Source organism: Mustela nivalis (genome assembly GCF_964662115.1).
Source record: "Mustela nivalis genome assembly, chromosome: 2".
In the NCBI taxonomy this organism is placed as follows: domain Eukaryota; kingdom Metazoa; phylum Chordata; class Mammalia; order Carnivora; family Mustelidae; genus Mustela; species Mustela nivalis.
In genome coordinates, this window is record NC_139021.1 from 4,336,242 (window position 1) to 4,355,624 (window position 19,383).

The 19,383-nt window shown below is 55.9% G+C and overlaps 1 protein-coding gene across 1 annotated transcript in view; it reads left to right on the top strand.

Moving 5' to 3' along the window:
- COL22A1 (collagen type XXII alpha 1 chain) overlaps window positions 1-19,383 on the top strand; it is a 236,072-nt gene that overhangs the window by 51,280 nt on the left and 165,409 nt on the right. The window contains exons 5-10 of the mRNA XM_082720691.1: window positions 1,683-1,794; window positions 6,022-6,145; window positions 10,337-10,612; window positions 15,461-15,541; window positions 16,660-16,776; window positions 18,845-18,889. Coding sequence (XP_082576817.1) covers window positions 1,683-1,794; window positions 6,022-6,145; window positions 10,337-10,612; window positions 15,461-15,541; window positions 16,660-16,776; window positions 18,845-18,889 — 755 coding nt within the window. The remainder of the gene's footprint in view (window positions 1-1,682; window positions 1,795-6,021; window positions 6,146-10,336; window positions 10,613-15,460; window positions 15,542-16,659; window positions 16,777-18,844; window positions 18,890-19,383) is intronic.

The following is a 19,383-nucleotide window of genomic DNA, read 5'->3' on the forward strand; positions in this document are numbered from 1 at the left end:
CAGGGCGGCAGCCTGGCACACCCTCGCCGTGCGTGCGACCCTCCTGGACCGTCGCAAGCTCTCGGCGTGGCTTCTGTTCGTGTGCAGTCCCGGGCCTGCCGCACTGTGCCTCGCTGCCTGCAGTTGTCACCTTATCTTGCGGCTGTATGTTTGCCTACTTTTGGTCCCCTGTGGGATCACCAGTTCCCCAGAACCAGGACTTTGTCTCTCCTCTTGCTGTAAGTGCTGTGCTCCCACATGGCTGGCTCAGAACAGGCTCTCAAAACCATGAATGAATAAAGGGCATCTGGACAGAACTTAGTGGTAGAAGAGGCTGTAATCATTCTAATGGAAAAATAACTGAAATGAAAACTATTCTGTGGGTTCCTGTATTTCAGAAGTTACAGGAAGAGCTCTGTATCCTATCGCTGGAGCTTTACCACAATCCTACAGTGATATCTACTCAAACAGCCCCCTTTACACAGATGAAGAGACTGGTGCTCAGAGACGTTAGGCAACCTGCCTAAGATCACACAGCAAGGAGCTTGTGGTCAGGACCGTAGCCTAGACCCGTCCAGTCCTACCACTGAAACTCTCGGTCCGTGCTAACCCTTTTCTGTCCCGCTGTTTCTTATACTGGGCTGGGGGCAGCAGAGAGGCGCTCAAAAATGTGTTGAATGAACAAATGATCTTTTAAAGCAAAGTTTAGGGGGGACGTCTTCATCACGGCAACACGAGCCCTGCAGGCTAAGCTCCTGTCCGGATGGCAGGGACTTCAAAGGTTAGAGATCCCAAGAATCTTCCCGAAGTCTCATGGGTCAGGCATTGTGTCAACCCCAGAGATGCAGAGCGGAGTGAGCTCCCGTGCTCGTCCTTGGGTGCCGTCCCTCTGACCTGCATGAGCTCTCTCCTCGCCCGAGGGACACAGTGTAGGCCAGTGCGTCAAACTCTCAGCCGCGGGTTGAGCGCTGTGCTTGGGTTCCTCTGAGAACTGAGGGTCTTGGCCTGCGGGACTCAAGTCCAGACGGTTTTGCTGGGCTGTGGGTCAGGATGTGCTGGCTGGGGTGGGGGGCGGGAGTGACAAAGGACCAGCCGGATCACGGCCCTCCCCTTACGGTCAAGTGGTCAGTGCCCAGGCTCCCGTGGGTGACGGAGCCGGCCCAGTGTCACACACGCACGAGCCTGAGCTGACCCCTCCTTGCCCGACCAGTACCCCGAGCACAAAGGTCCTGACTTTCCCATCACAGATGTTACCAGTACCCACAAGGTCCTCTCCTGGAGCCCAAACACACCAGAGCCAAGGACCGGCCAATGAATGCGACATCATTCGGGTTTTTTCTTTCTTTGAAAAAATGAAACTTAAAAGCTGCCAAGCTGTAATCCAAGCAAAATTTACATGAATTGCAGGACTGTGGCAGAGCCAGTCAAGTGTTCCCATGGGGGCTTCGAGAACAGCCACGTGGCTAGGACAGCCTTCCTTTTCTTTGGAAACCCCAGGTCTGCATTTCCCCTGCACTTTGCCTAGAAATGGAAATGGAAATGGAGGCTGTGCCTGTGCTTACTTTGTTGTTAATGTTTCCTGCCCAGATCGCCTCCGGCAGTTCCTCCGCTTACCTCCACGCCCACTGGCCCCGCCTCTGCAGAGGCGTGCTCCCTGTGTCCCCCGTGCTCCTGCCACTGATCCCAGCTCTTCTGTTTGACAGGTTTCGACCTGATGGATTTGTTCAGTGTGAAGGAGATCCTGGGGAGCAGAGAGAACGGAATGCAGAGCTCTTATGTCCGGATGGGATCCTTCCCTGTGGTGCAGAGGACAGAGTGAGTGCTCCCTCCTCCTCCCAGACCTGCCCATGGACGCCTGGCAAAGGGCGGGAGGGAGGCCAGGCCACCACGGTTGCACACGGAGCCCTGAGTGGGGCTCTAACCTGCTCAGTGCCAGGTGAAGTCACCCTGAGACGCAGTTCCCAGCAGCCCTGGGAACCCACCCCTTGTCTCAGCAGACCTGCCACCTTGTCTGTATTGGTTCTCTGGCCCTTGGGCACTCCCCTCTCTGTAGGGTTCTGGCACTAATCATTCACGCATGCGTGTGGCTTTCTATCCCTTCATTTAACAGCTCACAGTTACGGTTGTAGATACACAGCGCCTACTCTGGCCGAACCCCTGTATTACACACAGACATAGCTCCCCAAAACTCCCTGAGTCGGTTTGGCCAGGAGCGCCGCTGCGTAGGTGTTGATTGGGTGCCTGGCCTTGCACAACTTACTGGATGTCTCTGTGCCTCAGTTGCACCTTATTTTCCACCAAAGACGAATGTTTCTGCCTTGTACTGTTGTTGAGAGGATTAAAATAGAGATTGGTCCAGGGTCTGACACCTGCTTGGTCTCCAGTCAAGGCTGGTGATGGTACCCAAATCAGTGTTCCATTCTGCTTACCCCGGGCACAGAAGTGCTGGTTCTTCATGACTCCTTCTCCACCTTAAATTTCCTGAATCGTTTCCAAGTGCTCTTGTACTAACGGCTTCAAGTTCGTCCCCTGGCTCCTTGTTTGACTCTTCTGTCTCCGTTCTGGGAGCTTCTGGGCACATGCTTCCTACCACAGGGCCTTTGTTCATGTTGTTCCCTCTACCCAAGACACCGGCTTGTCCTTCAAAGAACAGCTCAACCATTATGTTTTCAAGGATGCCTCTTCTGACCTCCAAAACTAACTTGGGCCTCCCCCTATCTTGTCTCCTTATAACCTATATTCCTGCATAAAACAAAGTGGTGAAGTTGCTCATTAGTCAGTTGTGTAGTCCTCTAGGCTGTCTTCTCTGCTTAGCGAGCAGCTTTAGGAGGGCCTCAGTCTGGTCTCTGCATCAAAATGAGCTCTGCCCAGAGGAGGGGTTATTCAGTGTCTGTGGAATGGATGGATGAGTACATCAGTCAGCTCCTAGTCCGTGAAGATGCTCCGTCAGGTATGAGCCCGGCAAAGATCGGCTGGGAGCACCGGGGCATGGGTTGTACGTTGTCTAACTCAACAAGCATTTTCTGAGAACTAAACACACCCTGGGCCCATGTCGGACCCGAACATTCTCCCCGGCTCTCAGCACCTACATCCCTTGAGAGTGACTACAAAGAAGAGGAGTTTGGAGAAGTCACCTTCGCTCAGAGCCTGGCTTTCTCTCCTGCAGAGACCAGAATTCCCGTCCGCTGACCCTTACGCGAGCCGACTTTGCAGACATGTTTCCAGTGTGGCTCTCTCTACAGATGCAGGGAGGGCGCTGTTCTCCATCATCGGGCCCCATGCTCATTTCGGGGGTACACAAGGGAGAGCAGAGTCTAGCTTCCAGTTCCCACTTTGTGCCCTTTTCTTCTTTGGCTAAATGTATCCTACTCCCCATCCATATAGCACAGACACGACAACAGGGAGCTTCATCTTGAAGAGAAAAGGCAGTCGAGCAAGATCGAGAGAAGGAAGGAAGCACGGCTGGCACAGATGTGGTGGGAAGGTCCGACGGAGACCCAGGGTGGGCCCAGACGGCTGCGGAGGCTGCTCCCAGCGGGGCTTCTGGAGCCGTGGACCTGGGCTCGGGGCACGCGGAGTCCTTCTGAGAAGGGATTTTTATATGGTTCCAAATTTTTTTTTCTCAAAGATTTTATTTATTTATTTGACAGAGAGAGATCACAAGTAGGCAGAGAGGCAGGCAGAGAGAGAGAGGAGGAAGCAGGCTCCCTGCTGAGCAGAGAGCCTGATGCGGGACTCGATCCCAGGACCCTGAGATCATGACCTGAGCCAAAGGCAGCGGCTCAACCCACTGAGCCACCCAGGCGCCCCCAAATTGGTTTTAATGGCAAAACACTGGGAGCAAAATCAATCCCAGAGGTTTCAAGAAAGAATGGTCTCCTCGTAGTTTCTCATGCTTTAAAATGCAGGTGCAGACGTGCAGACGCGTGGAGTTTTGATGCACAGGTTAGCTTGGTTCCTAACGGGAAGGGGGTCACTTTCAGCATTGACTTTTTTTTTTTTTTTAAAGATTTTATTTATTTATTTGACAGAGAGAAATTACAAGTACACTGAGAGGCAGGCAGAGAGAGAGAGAAGGAAGCAGGCTCCCTGCTGAGCAGAGAGCCCGATGCGGGACTCGATCCCAGGAACCTGAGATCATGACCTGAGCCAAAGGCAGCAGCTTAACCCACTGAGCCACCCAGGCGCCCCTCAGCATTGACTTTTTTTTTCTCACGTGTGTGTTGTCTGTCTACTGGGCATTTTACATGCCTGGCCTAATTTATTTCTCACTACAGTGAAGCGAGGTGAACAAGGTCATCATTTATCTGGTGTGACGCATGAGACTCGGAATGGGACTATCATGTGTCGGCCCACACACGCCCTCGTAGGAGGCAGAGGTTGGCCCCAAACCCAGGTCCTCCGGCCCCACACCCTTGGTGGTTCCCACTGTGGTCTTGTTACCTACTGCTTTATTTCTGGAAAGGATTCGATTGGGCCACTTTGGTTTCCTTTAGATGTTCTCTGATAATGATGATCCCCCTCCCCGCCGATGATAATAAGCTTTTTCTTAAGCTCTGTATGCGTATGCTTGTGCTTGTAGATACACCCTCAGGAGAAGTCTTAGTCTCTGTCCCTTTATTGAAATATATAGAGAGAACTAGAGATGCAGGTGTGTAGATCGATGCTGCAGAGACCTAACTACATATGTGAATCCAGCTGGGTTTATCTGGGTGTATACATGTCGAACATGCACACGTATAGATGTTATTTCAGAGGTATATGAAAAAAGTGCTTTTGAACAAAAACAGTCTCTGGTTTGACTCTCTGATGAAAGAAGAAAAAGGAAAGGAAATGCCACATCTACCGTGGCTGCAAAGTGTGTGTCTGTGCGGACAGGCGGGGAAGGCCGCGTCCATCCCGTGAGGGCGGTGACTGAGGGTGTCCCCTCAGTCCTGCGGGCAGGGACAGCGCTGAGGGATGGACGCTGCTCCTGGCACATGCACGTGAGCTGGCTGATATCCCAGCTTCGAGAAGGACTTGGAACAACGCGGTCCGCTCCCAGCTGGGACCTGTGAACCGAGAATCACAAAAGGAGGGCCAGGCTTAGCTCACAGGCTCGACAGCCAAACCAAGGGTCCCAGAGGGTGTGCGGGTCCGGAACCAGGAGCCCAGACGCCTCCTCACTTCCCTTCCCGGCTTTCTGGCCAGACAGCTTCCACCCCCTCCAATGCAGAGGTCTGTACCGTGTCTTCTTCAGGCAGGTCCCTGCCCCCAGAGCAGGACGTGGTTCCACTGTGGCCAGGTGCCTTGGGGTGAGGGTGCGGCCAGCCGGTGGTAAAGAGCTCTGGGGACAGGGCCTCCTCTCTGTGCGGGTCTCTGTCCAGACCCTTAGCAGCCAGCTTGTGTCCTGTTAACCCACAGAGCCTGGCTGCCCTCGGCTACACCATGAGAATCAGAACACCTTTTCTGTGACTCCTGGGAGGAACAGCGTTCATTCTGAGCATGGAGGGGAAAGGCAGGCACAGGACGGTCTGGGCAGAGCTGCAGGGCGCTGAACTCCCCTGCATGAGGGACTGGCCCCCTACACTGGGAGGAGGGCAAGGCTCTGCTCTGTGAAGACAGGAGGGTGTCCCGGAGGGCAGGGCAGGGCAGGGCAGGGGATCAAGCAGGATGAGACGGAGCCGTTGGGCCCCCGGAGAAGGAGCCAGCAGGGAGAGGTGAGGACAGGTGCCCTCAGCTGCATTTGGCCTGGGAAGGGGGGCGAAGGGCGGCGACTCGACATCTGCCATCAATTTTGTCAGAGGGACATATGTGCCCCGGGGGAGTGGACTTGAAGCCCGAGGCAGGGGGACAATGAAGCGGCCACAGGAGGGTCTGCAGATGGTCCTGTTGAGGCCCTGATCGAAGGAGGAGGCAGTAAAGGCAGGAGAGAAGGTGGATTTGAGAGACGCTCAGGAGGTAAAACTGGCAGGACTTAGTGACCCACGGCGCACTGCGCTTTCCTTGCAGTCCCCATTCTCCTTGCTCAGTCCCATGTCCTCCGTCTCTGTCCCCCTCCAGGGATGTGTTCCCGCAGGGTTTGCCCGATGAGTATGCCTTCGTCACCACCTTCCGCTTCCGGAAAACGTCTCGGAAAGAAGACTGGTATATCTGGCAGGTCATCGACCAGTACGGGATCCCGCAGGTAGGGGCAGCGCTGGGTCTTGGAGGCCAGAAGCTTCCTGTGTCCTTCTTGTGAGGCCGGCGGCACCTGCCCTGTTTTCTCCAGGGCCCTCTGTCTGGGGCCAGGAGATCAGCATTCTGGGGGTGAAGCCCCAGGGACGCTGCGGGCAATGTGGCTTCTTCCCCCGAGGACAGTCTGGTGCCTGGTGTTCTGCTGGGTCAGGGACCAACTTCCTTCTACCCCAGGGATGCTTGGCCTTTCCAAGAGGGGCGGCCAGCTCCATTGTCCAGTGGCCTCTACTCTGGTGGCATCTTGAGGGGCAGAAGAAACTTGCTCAGGGTCGGCCAGACCAGGGCTCCATTGTGCGCCTGCCCCTTTCTTGGTGCATCCCCAAGAACTGCAGGCTTAGCCTCCTGAGTCCTGACGGTCCCGGCTGTCCCGTGGAAACAGAAGGGCTGCCGTGGATGGCCGGGGACAGTGGAGTGAACCGTGTCTTGAGTGCATCTGGAAAATGCCTCCTACGTGACACGGTTGTGTTGCACATGATGTCCTTTGTTCATAGTCTGGGAAGCTCTGACCTGTCTGCGGCCCCTCAGGTGTGTTCCTACAAGGGGAGAGCAGCCCCTCAGCGGCCCGCAGCCCAGGGGGTAAAGTGGGTCTCGGATCAGAGCCAGCAGCCACACATGTTGGTCTGAGTCGCAGGCGACCCTGCTTTCTGCGTCCTGCCAATCCCCAGCCCCTGGTTCTCAGGGTTTGGGGACCCCTCCTGTCTGTCATCACCCGTCTCACCTTTGGAAGACGTGGCTCACCTTCAGCTGAGGGATACGGACTCCGTTCGCTGGAGGCCAAAATGAGAATGTGCTCGAGCGATTGGGCCGCAGCGACCACACACATGGGCAGCGGCCAGGGGACGGCGCCCTCTGTGCAGTGAGCCGTGCGCCCCCGTGAGAGCTGGACTTGGGTGCTGCACTGGCTCGTCCCCACAGCCCCGCTCTCCTCCGGAGGGGTGAGGAGTGGTCCTGAGGACCTCACACATCCGAGCGCATCGGTCCCCTTCCCAGCCTGTTGGCTTCTTGCAAGGCGGGGGGGTTGGTGGAGGCTGAGTACATGATGTGAGGCCTCTGCCCGCACGCTCACAAATGAGAAGGAAAAGAGGGATTTGAACACGGGGGTCCGACTCCGAATCTGTGCATTGACCACCGTGCTCAGCTGCCTCCCATCCCCCACCGTTAGTCCCGTTGAATGATTTTTCCATAGCGCCCCTGGTCCGACTGAGACGCGGTCTGGCTACCGAGTGCCCTGATTTCCTGAGTGTGGGAGGCTGGGTGGGACGGACGAGTCTCCTCTCAAGGGCTGTTTTCCTGGAGGGAACGCAAGCCGTCCACCTCCTTCTGCAGGCACGCAGGTCTGGCTTCTCTAGTTTCTCGGGGCCTGGGCGATGGGACTGGGCGCCTGCCACGCATTCTTGTGGGTGAGCCCTCACCCCCTCGTCTGGGTTTTCTCCCCTCATGGCATTTGCAGAGCTGTATGATCTGCCGTCTGCCGTGTCTGCGTCTTCCCCTCCTCCTGGGAACGGGCCGTGGGCCCGGACGCGACAGAACCAGGCAGAGGCGCCCCCCCCCTGGGGTGGGGGTGGCCTGAGGCTCATGTTCAAAGAGGCTCCTGGCCATTGGTGGAACGCTTTTCCTTGGCCTTTGATGGTGGCCACTTCCATGCCCCGGGGGAGACACAGGCTAGACACAGGGAAAAACGGAGAAAGGCCTGCGGAAGGGACGTGGGCTCTCAGCAGCCCCATGCGGGCCGTCAGACCTACTGACCTTGATCTTCACAGTCATCATGATAGTATTTACAGCCACACTCGAAAGCTGGCCTTCTCCCCAGTAGCATGAAGGGTCAGGAAGGAGGCAGGGTTGGCTGGAACAGAGGGTGTGGGGGCTGCTCCTGGGGGAAGGGGCTCGAGAGGTGGTGGGGGGCCGGAGGGGGGCCTTCTGCTGGAGACCAGGCTCTGGGAGACGGGCTGGCCCAGAAACAGGAGGACGAGTTCAGAGACTATCGTCACAATCGAAGCAAGAGATGGTGCTGACCCAGACCGGTAGTAACAGCAAGCTGGGCAGAAATGATGAAATCCTGGACGTCTCTGAAACTAGAAGCAGCAGGACTTGCTGATGGAGCTGAGCCAGGAGGCGCCTTCCTGTGGTCCCCAGCCTGCTCCGGCACACACAGGATGCAGGCCTGCCGGGCGCTGTCCCCGGCTTTGCATCCTGCTGGAAGAAGTGTATGTCTGAATGGAAAGCCGTGTCCTCACGGAGCTCCGTCAGTGGTTCAGGGACACGGGGCTCAAACAGGAAAAGTGGTTTCTAGAAACAGAAGACCGTGTTTAATAACAGAAGTATGAGGGGGAGTTAGAAGCGTACTAGATTACTGGCCAGGGTTCACAGCTTTCTGTACTTGCCCACACCAGGCATACCCCAGCAGGCAGTGCACGTGAAAACAAATCCTGCTCCGGTTGTACTGAGGTCATGGGGTCGGGGGGGGGGGCAGAAAGAGAAATCAGAACGCCTGGGCAGTGTCGTAAACCCTGCGACTGAATCCCGGCGGTGCGTGGGCGCCTTCCTTGACCCGAGGGCTCTCATCCATTCACTCATTCATTCAGTGCCTTATTGGGGGTCGGCACCATGAGCTGGGTGAGGTCCTCGCCCCAGAAGAGAGGGAACGAGCGGGATGAATTCCCCACTTACGAGGATGCGGCAGGGCAGGCAAAACAGGTGAAGGGAAGAAATGGTCCAGGACCGGGCGCCAGGTGAAAGCAAATGAAAGGAGCGTGGGGGCGCGAGAGCAAGCGAGCAGCTGGGCTCCAGGCGCGTGTGTGCCAGAGAAGGCTTGCCCCACGGGGAGGACTTTGAATTTATTTGCTTAGTTTGTTATAGCTAATGCTTGGAGCGGCACCAGAATCTAATAAAGACCGCGTCGGTGTTGTACGTACATGCTAACTGACTTAATCCCCGTAATGACTCTGTGCCACAGGTGCTGTCATTGGTGCCCTTTTATAAAGAACGAAAGAGTCCAGAGAGGTTAAACAACTTGCCCAAGGACACACAGCTCAAAAGTGGCTTGCCAGTTTGGGTGTAGACACACAGCAGACAGCCCCAGTTTTTGAAGAATGTTGTCTGGGATTAAGGTTTTGAAGAACGTGGCTAGGATTAAGGTTGCTGATGCGGTTAAGAGTCAGGGGTAAAGAACCCAGCAAAGGATATCAAGGTATCTTGGGATAAGCGACAGCAAGAAGCTGCTACCACCAGAGGCCTGGGTGGCAGGGACAGGGGTGGTCAGTGGTTACTGGAGACCATGGGTCTGGAGCCGTGGAGGACAGAGAGTCCCCAAAGGGCTCGGGTGTGTGGAGGGACACAACCACTGGGAGCCATAGGGAAGCCGGGAGGGGCAACGAGAACCAGCCCTCGGACCCTGTCTTCCTGCCTATGGTCTCCATCCGTGGACTTGCCAGGGGCCACGTGGATGAGACACCGAAGGGCACAGGAGGCCAGGCAGAGCCCTTGAAGTTCAGACTCTGGGGGTGGGGAGCTGGGCAGGGCACAGAAGGTATTTGGTGAGTACTAAGGGCGAGAAATGAGCACATGTCCAAACCAAAGAAAAACAAAAGTAAAACTTTCTTCCAGAATGGCCCAGACATTTGGCAAAGGGCAGGGGGTCCTCCAGGGAACAAGACCCGTGAGTCCCTGCCACCAAAAAGCCTCAAGGTCATCCTCGTGGTGGGAGAGAGTGTGGGCTGTGACGGGGTCGCAGCCTGGTCCCTGGCGTCTGGCCAGACATGGCCCGTTTTGGCAGCCTGGGGTTTTCAATGACCCGGAGACCAGTTGGGATTTCTCACTGGGCTTGAGACTCAAGCCGTTCGGTACCGTTTGTCGTGCAGACTCGCAGATGTGCTCCTACTGCATCGTCCCCGAGGCGTGGGTTGTGTGTGACCCTGCATGTGTCTGAGCCCAACCATCCCATTTGGTTCCGGTGCTTGGAACAGCCTGCGGGCTCGGGGTTGTTAGCACCAAGGCTGAGGAGGGAACTAAGGCTTTATCCAAGGCCGACAAGTGGCGAGGGTCGCGGCTCGATGGGACCCGTGATTCCACGACCCCCTCCCCTCTCGCACCCTCCTGCTTGGTCTCATGCAGCTCAGGGGGTCTGTGGCGCTCTGCTCCCCAGGTCTCCATCCGGCTGGACGGCGAGAGCAAGGCCGTCGAGTATGACGCGGTGGGTGCTGTGACAGATGCCGTCAGGGTGGTCTTCCGAGGCCCCCGGGTCAGCGACCTCTTCGACCGGGACTGGCACAAGATTGCCCTGAGCATCCAGGCCCAGAACGTCTCCCTGTACGTGGACTGTGTGCTGGTGCAGACGCTGCCCATCGAGGAGAGGGAGAACATCGACATCCAGGGGAAGACGGTGATCGGCAAGCGCCTGTATGACAGCGTGCCCATCGATGTGAGTACCGGGGGGCCGGCCACAGCCAAGGTCCTGGGGTCACTGGGAGGAAGCCTCGGGAGTCAAGTGTCCGCAACTCCCCCTCACGGGTCCGTACCACTTATCAAGACCTCGCCTTGAACTGCCTTAGGGAGGGGAACCCTGATTCAGAAAACATATTAGAAGCCAGAGTCACCCTCCCTCATCCACGCAACTGGCCATCTATCGCATACATTGAGCACCTGCTGTATGCCAGGGACTATGCTCAGCAATGGGGACATAGGTTCCTATATGTATTTGCAGGTAGAGAGGTATTTAAATTCTGTACATTTAAACAGAGGCATTTTTTTTTCTTTTTTCTCTGATTGTAGAAAATTTGGCAAATATAGAAATTATAAGCAAAATAAATTTTAAGAATTATCCTGAGTGCGCCGTCTAGACATAACAGCCCGTGATAACTCAGTGCTGCCCCGGTGGCCCTTCTCTTGTCACACCGCCCACGCTCCTCCTTCCTGCTCTTCCGTTCTTCTTGCGTCCACGTGACGCCCACGCACTGGAGGCCGCCTTCCCTGCCGGGACCGGACGGTCCTGCTTCCCCAGAAATAACCGGAGCATGATTCGGGATAGCTCTTCCCCAAACCATTTCTTATCATTTCCTGCGCTCATGCAAGTCCGCTATCGAATACAGGGTGGCTGGATGCCTGCTCAGTTTCGCAGAGTTTCTGTAAATGATACGCGATATTCTAAATCTTGCTTTTTGATTTTTTGCTCAAGATTCTCCGTCAAAGCTTGTTATACTTTCTTCTAGCTGCCTCATCATATTATTACGCATTCTGTTTCTTGGTCCTCCGGTTAGTGGGCACGTAGACGGGTTCTGATGTTTCCCCATCATTGTCAGCGCGCCTGGGTCTTGAACATGCTGGCATGGCTCCAAGGTGGTTTTCTCCACAAGGACCGTGGACCACACCTGCCTGCTGGGCTTGAGGTGTGGGCCAGCTGAGACAGTTTCCCTGGGCCCTGCAGCCTCGTGTTCAATGATTACATCGGGGCGTAAACAATTGTTGACTTTCCCACATACTTCAGATTTCTCAGCAAAATGACGGAATGTTTCTATGCCTCTGGCAATGTACAAAAGCTCTATTTTCTTAAACCCTCCCCAATTTATTGATATATTTTCTTTTTAAATATTCCTTTCTCTTTGCTTTTGTTTTACCAATCAGACGGCAAATGGCCGATGGTATTTTATTGCCGTTTCCACCTGCAGCTCCCTGCTTCTACTGTGAACAGCAGTCCTGTGTGTTTGTTGATCGACCGTTTGACTTCCCCTTCAGTGACTGCCAGCCCACAGCATTTGCCTGTGATTAGGGTTAATTTGTGGATTTTTCCCCTAATGATTTCAATATTTTATACATATATGTATATATATGCATATAAACATATATTCTGAATACTGATTGCCAATTTAGTGTATGTTGTAAATATTGTTTCCTAATCTGTCAAGCACAAACCATAAGCTTAAAAAAAAGATGAGTAAGTATGAATACCTGAAAATTCAAGAAATGGTGATACGGGAAAAAAAAAAAAAAAAAAAAAGCCAAACCCCAAAACACCAGGAACTAAGTTCTGAAGTCTTCTGTAACTTGCGCTATTAGCCGAGGGATAGTTCCTAAGCATTGCCGGCACCTGCAGAAGCCTCACACGGAAGGCCAGGAAGGGGTGACCGAGGGGTTAGGCAGGGGCGGTGGGGCCCAGAGAGGAAGGCCACACCCACGAGCTGTGCCCATGTGCGCCCCCCTCCAGCCCATGCGAGTGGCCCCGTGGTGGTCACGGTCATGGTCACGGTCACACACGGATGTGTCCTCTGGTTCTGCCTACTTGCTTGTGTAACATCTGCAATGGAAACCAGGCTGTGCTTCCGTGTGTCACTGCTGAGAAGGTGACGTCAGACATAGGACCACATCAAACAAAGGAAATCGTTAAATCAAGTAAAGCCATAAAAACCACTACTCAGATTGCTGCTAATTCTAGCGAATTGAGCATCACCCTGTGCCTGGGAATGTCTTCGGTGCCCCCAGGCCATTTCTGATCCAGTCTGTCCCGCGATCTCAGGAAGCAGACACGATGGACACCCTCAGTTCACAGACAGACAGCAGGACACTCCCTGAGACATTCAGTGGTTCTTCTAGGGTTGGAACTGAACGTGGCAGGGTTGGGATTTCTGCTCAAACAGCCCATCCTCAACACCCATGTGCAGACCAGGCCTTGACTCAGAGAACAGTCAGGGGCTACTGAAGACGGAGCTGAGCCACGTTGGTGACACAGAGGACGGTGATGATGGTTGCCATTATTAGCCTGTGCGCTCCTGTCACCAGCACAGCCCCTCTGCCTCCCCTGAGAGCCAGAGAGGGGCTCCTCCCCTCTGAGCTGGGGAGAATCCAGCTCAGAGACGGTAACTCGTCTGCTTCAGCCCCATCTCCTTGCCCTCCTGGAGCCAGTGGGGGTGGGGGGTGGGGGGCAGAGGCCAGGGTCCAGGCCTTTCTGTGCACGGGGGTGGCCTGTGGGAACAGTTGGGACAGGGCAGGGGGGCTCAGGGCTGCACCTGAGATGCTCTCTGGGGCTGCAGGGAGCAGACGGATGGGAAGGTGACGAGGGGTAGGCCGTTATGGAGCCACGAGAGGTCCAGGGGCTGGGGGCCTCCTCAGGGACAATAAGGTTCCTGGTGCCTCCTCTTGGTGGGGGGGGGGGGTCTGTAAGAGAAACGGCCGGGCAAGCCAATGGGCACATGGTGTGTGCGTACACCCAGGGACAGAGTCAGGGTGCTACTGAGTTGGGGGAGAACTAAGGATTGGAGTGGGATGGGAAGGGGTGATTCTGTCACCAGAGAAGGGTCACTGAGCTGCATCTGGTGGACCCTGGAGGGAAGCCGGGCCAGGGAAAACCACCCAGGGTCAGGGAAGACCACCCAGGTCTCAGGGGTGTAGACCTGAGCAGAGGTCTCCAGGTGGAGTGGGAGCCAGGGGGACGTCCGCAGGTGTGCTCCCTGGCTCGGTGGAGGGAGGAGAGAGGCAGGAGCCGCTGGCAGGAACAGGAGGGTTTTAGGCGGTTGGAAAGGGGCCCCTCTGGCTCCCAGACCCGCTCACCCAACCTGGGAGCACCTGTGCTGGGCTCTGGGTGTCTGTGCTCTCTCCCTGGCCCTGCTCCTCTGCCTCTTTTTTCCCATCCCTGTCCCTGCAGCCTTGCCAGACGGGCCAGCTGGAGTGTGCGTGCTCGCTAATGCAGAAAGCAGGACCCTCTCTTTCAAATGGGCCTTGTTCGAGGCATGATGGGGCATTTTGTCATTCTCTCCTCCGTCTGTGGGCTGGCGTCTTACAGGAAATAGAACAGACAGATGAATGAAACGGTGAAGTGTTTGTAGCAAGCCAAGTCAGGGAGGTGGGGAGTCATGCCTCCCAGGGTATATCAAAACAGCCAGGAGTATGAGGTCAAGCAGCTGACCACCTGCCCGGCCAGCTTGCTTGGCCACTCCAAGTGCAGCACAGGTCAGCCCGAGAAGGGCAGGGGAGGTAGAAGACCATGGGCACTTAGCATCAGTGTTTAGTAAAACAAGCATCCCTCCTTCCACCGGTGCAGCTCAAGTTCCCTTAAAAAAATGTTTGTGCCCTCACACATGCCTCCATCCAACACTTATTTCTGTGCTCTGGGCTTTCACTGTGTGCCAGAAATGGTGTTGGGGCTCCGGTGATGTTGGGGCTCCTGTGGAGGACAAGAGGCAAGGGATCCCTGCCTGCAGCGTTCACGTGCTGGTAGGGAAGCAGATTTTAAAAGTAAACTAAGAAACAGGAATGCTTCGTGGTCTGCACGTCACCGACATGCAGGGTCGCGAGTAGTGACCAGCGGTGGGGCCGGCACTCACGTGGTGGTTACAGGGCTGGGATGTGAGAGCAGCCAGGACCGTTTTGGGGAGTGACTCAGAGCTTGCTGGGTTTTCGGGGACTTTCCTGCAGGAGAAACCACACATGTATAGGCAGGGCTGTGGGACTCTCCTCTTTGAGGAGGCTTGGGCTTTATCTGCAAACTGTTTGTGTGTGTGCATGTGCATATGCGTGTGTGCATGTGTGTGTTGTGTGGGCGTGTGTGCATGTGTGTGTTGTGTGGGCGTGTGTCCGTGCAGATGCGTGGACGTGTGTGAATGTGTGTAGTGTATGGATTGTGTGTGCAGATGTGCATACACGTGCGTGTGTGAGTGTATCGTGAGGGTTTGTGCACAGATGTGGTGTACCTGCATGTGTGTATCGTGTGGGTCTGTGTATAGGTGTGTGTGTGCCTGTGCATGAGTGTGCATTGTGTGAGGAAATGTGTGTACATGTGCGTGTGTGCGTACACAAGTGAGTGTTGGACACCAAAGCCCTTTTAAGTTACACTAAGGGCCTGTGGCGTTCAAGCAGGTAATAGAGACACATTTTTACATTACAGAGTTGACATAAGCAGCCACATGGAGAAGTCTAGAGGGTTGAAAGTGGGGTCCTTTTTGGAGGCTTTTGGGGCCTGACATGAGAGCATTCAGGAAGGGGCTCCAAGTAAATACAGTGGCAGTGCCCGGTGGGGGGCGGTGCTCGGTGGATCCCGGGTGACTCCAGCACCAGCTCTGTCCTTGCCAGCTCATCTGTAGGCTCCAACCTCCTTGCTCTTGGGCTGTCTCTTCTAGAAGGGGATGTATAAGCAGGTGACATGTAGGCTCCCCCGAAGCTCAGTCTCGTGAGGGACCCCGAGGAGAAAGTGGGGCCCAATTCCTGCACAGGCCTGCTGGAGGCATGGGGGCTTCGGGCTGCCGAATCCCCCAGACTCACTCTGTCCTTGTGTCCCTTGCAGTTTGACCTGCAGCGGATCGTGATTTACTGTGACTCCCGACACGCGGAACTGGAGACTTGCTGCGATATCCCCTTGGGCCCGGTGAGCAAACTCCTGCGTGCAGAGGTGGGCAGGGAACGGGTCCTTGGCCTCCGGAGTGATGGAGCTCTCCAGGGCCTGCGAATGGGCATTCAGGGGTCGGGGGTGCCCACCCTCAGGATGTGGTCTTAGGGGAGCCCAGTGACCATCTAGGGCTAGGGCTTCATTTCCTGGGCCCCCAGGTGTAGGTTGGAGGTCATGCATGTCTCCCGAGGGGGTTGCCGTGTCCCTGACCTTAGTCGAAACCGCCAGGCTGCAGGCCGAGCAGGGGTACCAGGGAGGGGAGGGGAGGCCGAGCTGGAGGCATGGCCCTGGGAGGGACAGACCATGCAGGCCATGTTTGGTGGAGGGGAGGCGCCGGTGCCCCGGGCTGGTTGAGAGGGGAGGGAGAGGCTTGCAGCCAGGACTGGAAAGTATGAGAAAAATGAGAGCTTTTCCCCTGACCCCGTGCGGGTCAGCCTCTCCCTGGGACCTCTCTGAACTCGCCCCCTTGCAAGGCTCTCCCTCCCCAACTTCTTTAACAAACCCCAGTCCTAGGGCTGCTTGGAAGACGGCCTTAGTGACAGAGCTGTCTTCCCACGCTGGAGGGCTGACGTCCACATACGGTGCTCAGGGGCCCTGTGCCCAAGACACGGTGGTGGGAGCTCCTCGGGCTGGGGGCTTGGAGTCAGATGGGCCTGACGGTGGACTCAGGGAAGGAGAGGAGGTCAGGTGAGGGCCTGGAGAACAGAGGGACTGGAGGCAGGGAAGTGGGGATAGGAAAATGCATCGTTACCAAACACCTGTTGGGTGTGAGACAGTGAGCTGTCCCATCGAATCCTCCTCACTACATCCCATGGACACACTCTTGTCCCCATTCTGTGGATCGTAACAGTGAGGCTCAGAGGGATTCATAGTTTCTGCACCTGCTGAGAGGCCGGCAATGTGGCTGAGAGCAGGTGTTGGCCCAGGCCCTTGTGACTCCACGTCCTAGGAGCCCAGGACCTGCCCTTGGGCATGACCCGACCTCCCCTCCGCTCAAGCTCTGGCTTCTTGGGTTCCTGGTCCCCTTGCCAGCCGGGGAGCGGCGCTGGGTAGAAAACCAGGCTCTGCCCTTCTGACTCACTGCGATTTCCTTCCAGTGCCGGGTGACCGTGCTGACGGAGCCTTCACTCCCGCCCCCGCAGCCTCCCACGTCTGGCAGTGAACAAATTGGGTTTTTGAAGACCATCAACTGCTCCTGCCCGGCTGGAGAAAAGGTACCCTCTGTAGCCGACCCTCAGCCCCCAGCCCAGAGCGCCCGAGCAGAGCAGGGCAGAGTGGTCAGCAGGTGCGTCCGTGGAGGAGGGAATTTCCCATCATGCACCAGGATGGCCAGGGCAGGATGGCCCCAGGCCCTGGGGGACTCACAGGTCAGGGAGCCTGTCTCATTCCCTGGACCTCTTGTTTCTTGATGTTCCAGCTCTGAGGAGGGGAGCCCTCAGGCCCATTAATGTCTTCCTGGAGTGAATGTATCCCCGCAGTTTTTCTGACCTCTCTGCTCAGGTGCGAGTCCTCAGAGCAGATCTGGTTTATGAGCAGGACTCCGAATGGGTGACCTGAAGTGCAGTTGTGTGTACCTAGTGTCTAATGTACAGACCAGTGTTTCTACGAACACGTCCGGCACCGCCCACCAGCTGCATTTAATGTCCTGTGCAGTGCCCGAGGCCTTCATTGATTCTGCTTTCCTGTAGACCGGTGGCTGTTTTGATAAGGAAAAAAAAAAAAAAAAAAAAAAAAAGAAGAAGAAGAAGAAGAAGTCTTCTACTGTTTGAGCAGAACAATTTAACAAACATACAAGGATGCTAAAAGACAGAGCTGTGCTGGGGAAGGACCCTGGGGGTGTTCGGAGGTTCTGCTGGCCCCCAGAGCCCGTGGCCTGGCCCTGCAGCCTGCTGTATGTGCCCTCCCTGCTGAGGGCCAGCATGTAGGAGGTGCTCAGTGACTCTGCAGGGGGCTGGGTCGACAGGAGGAAATGTGAAATCCCAGTGGAGTTCCCGGGACAGACACACTTCCACAGCCCATGTCCTGCAGGCTCCTCCTCCCCCCCTCCCCGCCTTGGTCCCCTTCAACCTTCCTCCTTCCTCTCTGCCAGAAGAGCCAGACCTGGGCACAGGGAGCACCCGGAAGTTCTCACGCAGATGAAGGTCAGATGCTGGCCCAACCTGCTGAAAGGACCCAGCTCAGCTTTGCTGTGAACAGAGTCTCTTTCTGGGCAGGGAGTAGAGGGGAGGCCCTTTGGCCTGGCACCCACAGGTTAGAATGGGAGACGTCAGGCAGGGAACCCGGGTGAGCACCAGGGTTGGACCTCTGGCCCTCTCCTGCCCCTGGGTTTCTATTAAGAACCCCAAAGGAGAAGGCTAATATGTTATGAGGTTTGGGGGACTGGCTGCTGTGCAGGCACACTGTGTTGGCGGAGGAGGTCAGAAGCAGTCCTGCCCCATCCAGGCTTTTCTATCAGCCAGGCTGTGCCCTGGGTATGTCCAGCCAAGACTCCCGTGGCCTCTGGCAGGGGGCAAAGGATCCTGGGAGGGAACTCTGGGCTCAAGGAGGTCTCCACCTCCTGCTCCCACCCACCTTCCCACTCAAACACCCCCTGGCACCCCCCTCCCACCCCCGCCCCCAACACCCCACCCGTTGTGTCATGGAGGGTCTCCAGTTGTCTTTCTAGCACCAGCTCTGTCCACGTTGCTCCCCCAGTTTCTAGGACACCAAGAGCTGCTGGCTGTCTTTGGGCATTTGTGTCTGCGGCATCTGCCTGGACCCCTCCTTTATCCGCTCCTGCCTCCTCTTCTCTCAAGATGTCCCCAGGGAGCGCTTTCCGGAGCACCGTGTTGTCTGTGTGGTTTCCCTCCTCCCTTCCTCCAGCCCTCATTCCCGGGGCAGCCGTGCACCTGCCGTTCCCAAGACCCCATGACCCGTTCCTCTCCCCGTAACAATGATCACGTGGGACTCACAATGTCTACCTATTTTTACGTCCATAAGGCGAGCTCCAGAAAACACAGAACTACTTTCAGCCACTGATGTGTGTAGCCTGACATTGTTCAGCAGTCGTTGAACCGACGGGTACGGGAGTCAGGGCGTGAAGGGGGATGGGCGGGTGGTGGCGGCCAGGTGGCAGGGACGGACAAAGCCTCATGCCCTCTCTCGCAGGCAGGACAAGGGCTCGCTCTTCAAGACCATCAGTCGCCTTGCAAATCCTCAGCCTGTGGAGGGATAACCGACCACTGAAGGCAGAGGTGGGGAGAATTAGAGTCTTACTTCTTGTTTCTTTTGTTGTTCTTTTAGGGTGAAAAGGGCTCTCATGGCCCCTTGGGACTCCCCGGCCCAAAGGTCAGTACAGGCGCGGCTCAGGGGTGCTTTGGGGCGCAGGTTCTTGCTGTGCTCTCCACGTGGAGACGAAGCATCGTGTTAGATGACCGTCCTATGGTGTATGTTTTGAGCCAGTGGCATGAGGTCAGAACCTGTGTTTCTGAGTTTGAAAACTTGAGCTAGACGGGGTTGGGTGAGGAAGTCCTGGCTTCCATCCCCTTCGCTCCAACGGGCTAAGCTCTCCGTGGTCAGATAATCCTGTGTCAATCCCTTTAGGCCTCTATATTCCAGAAACGTTGGGGCTTGGGCTTATAAGAGTCTCTCTGTGTAGACTGCATGTAATGTTTCTTTAAGTTGCGTGAAATTCTTTTTCGCATAAATTTTCTGAACTCCCTCCCGTCCTGCATCATGCAGCCGCCTCTCTGTCTGCTCCCTCCCCCGGCTGTCAGCATTCACAGAGCTGGACAGGGCTGTCCTCTCACATGCTTACTTTGCTCTCAGAAGGCTGAGACCCA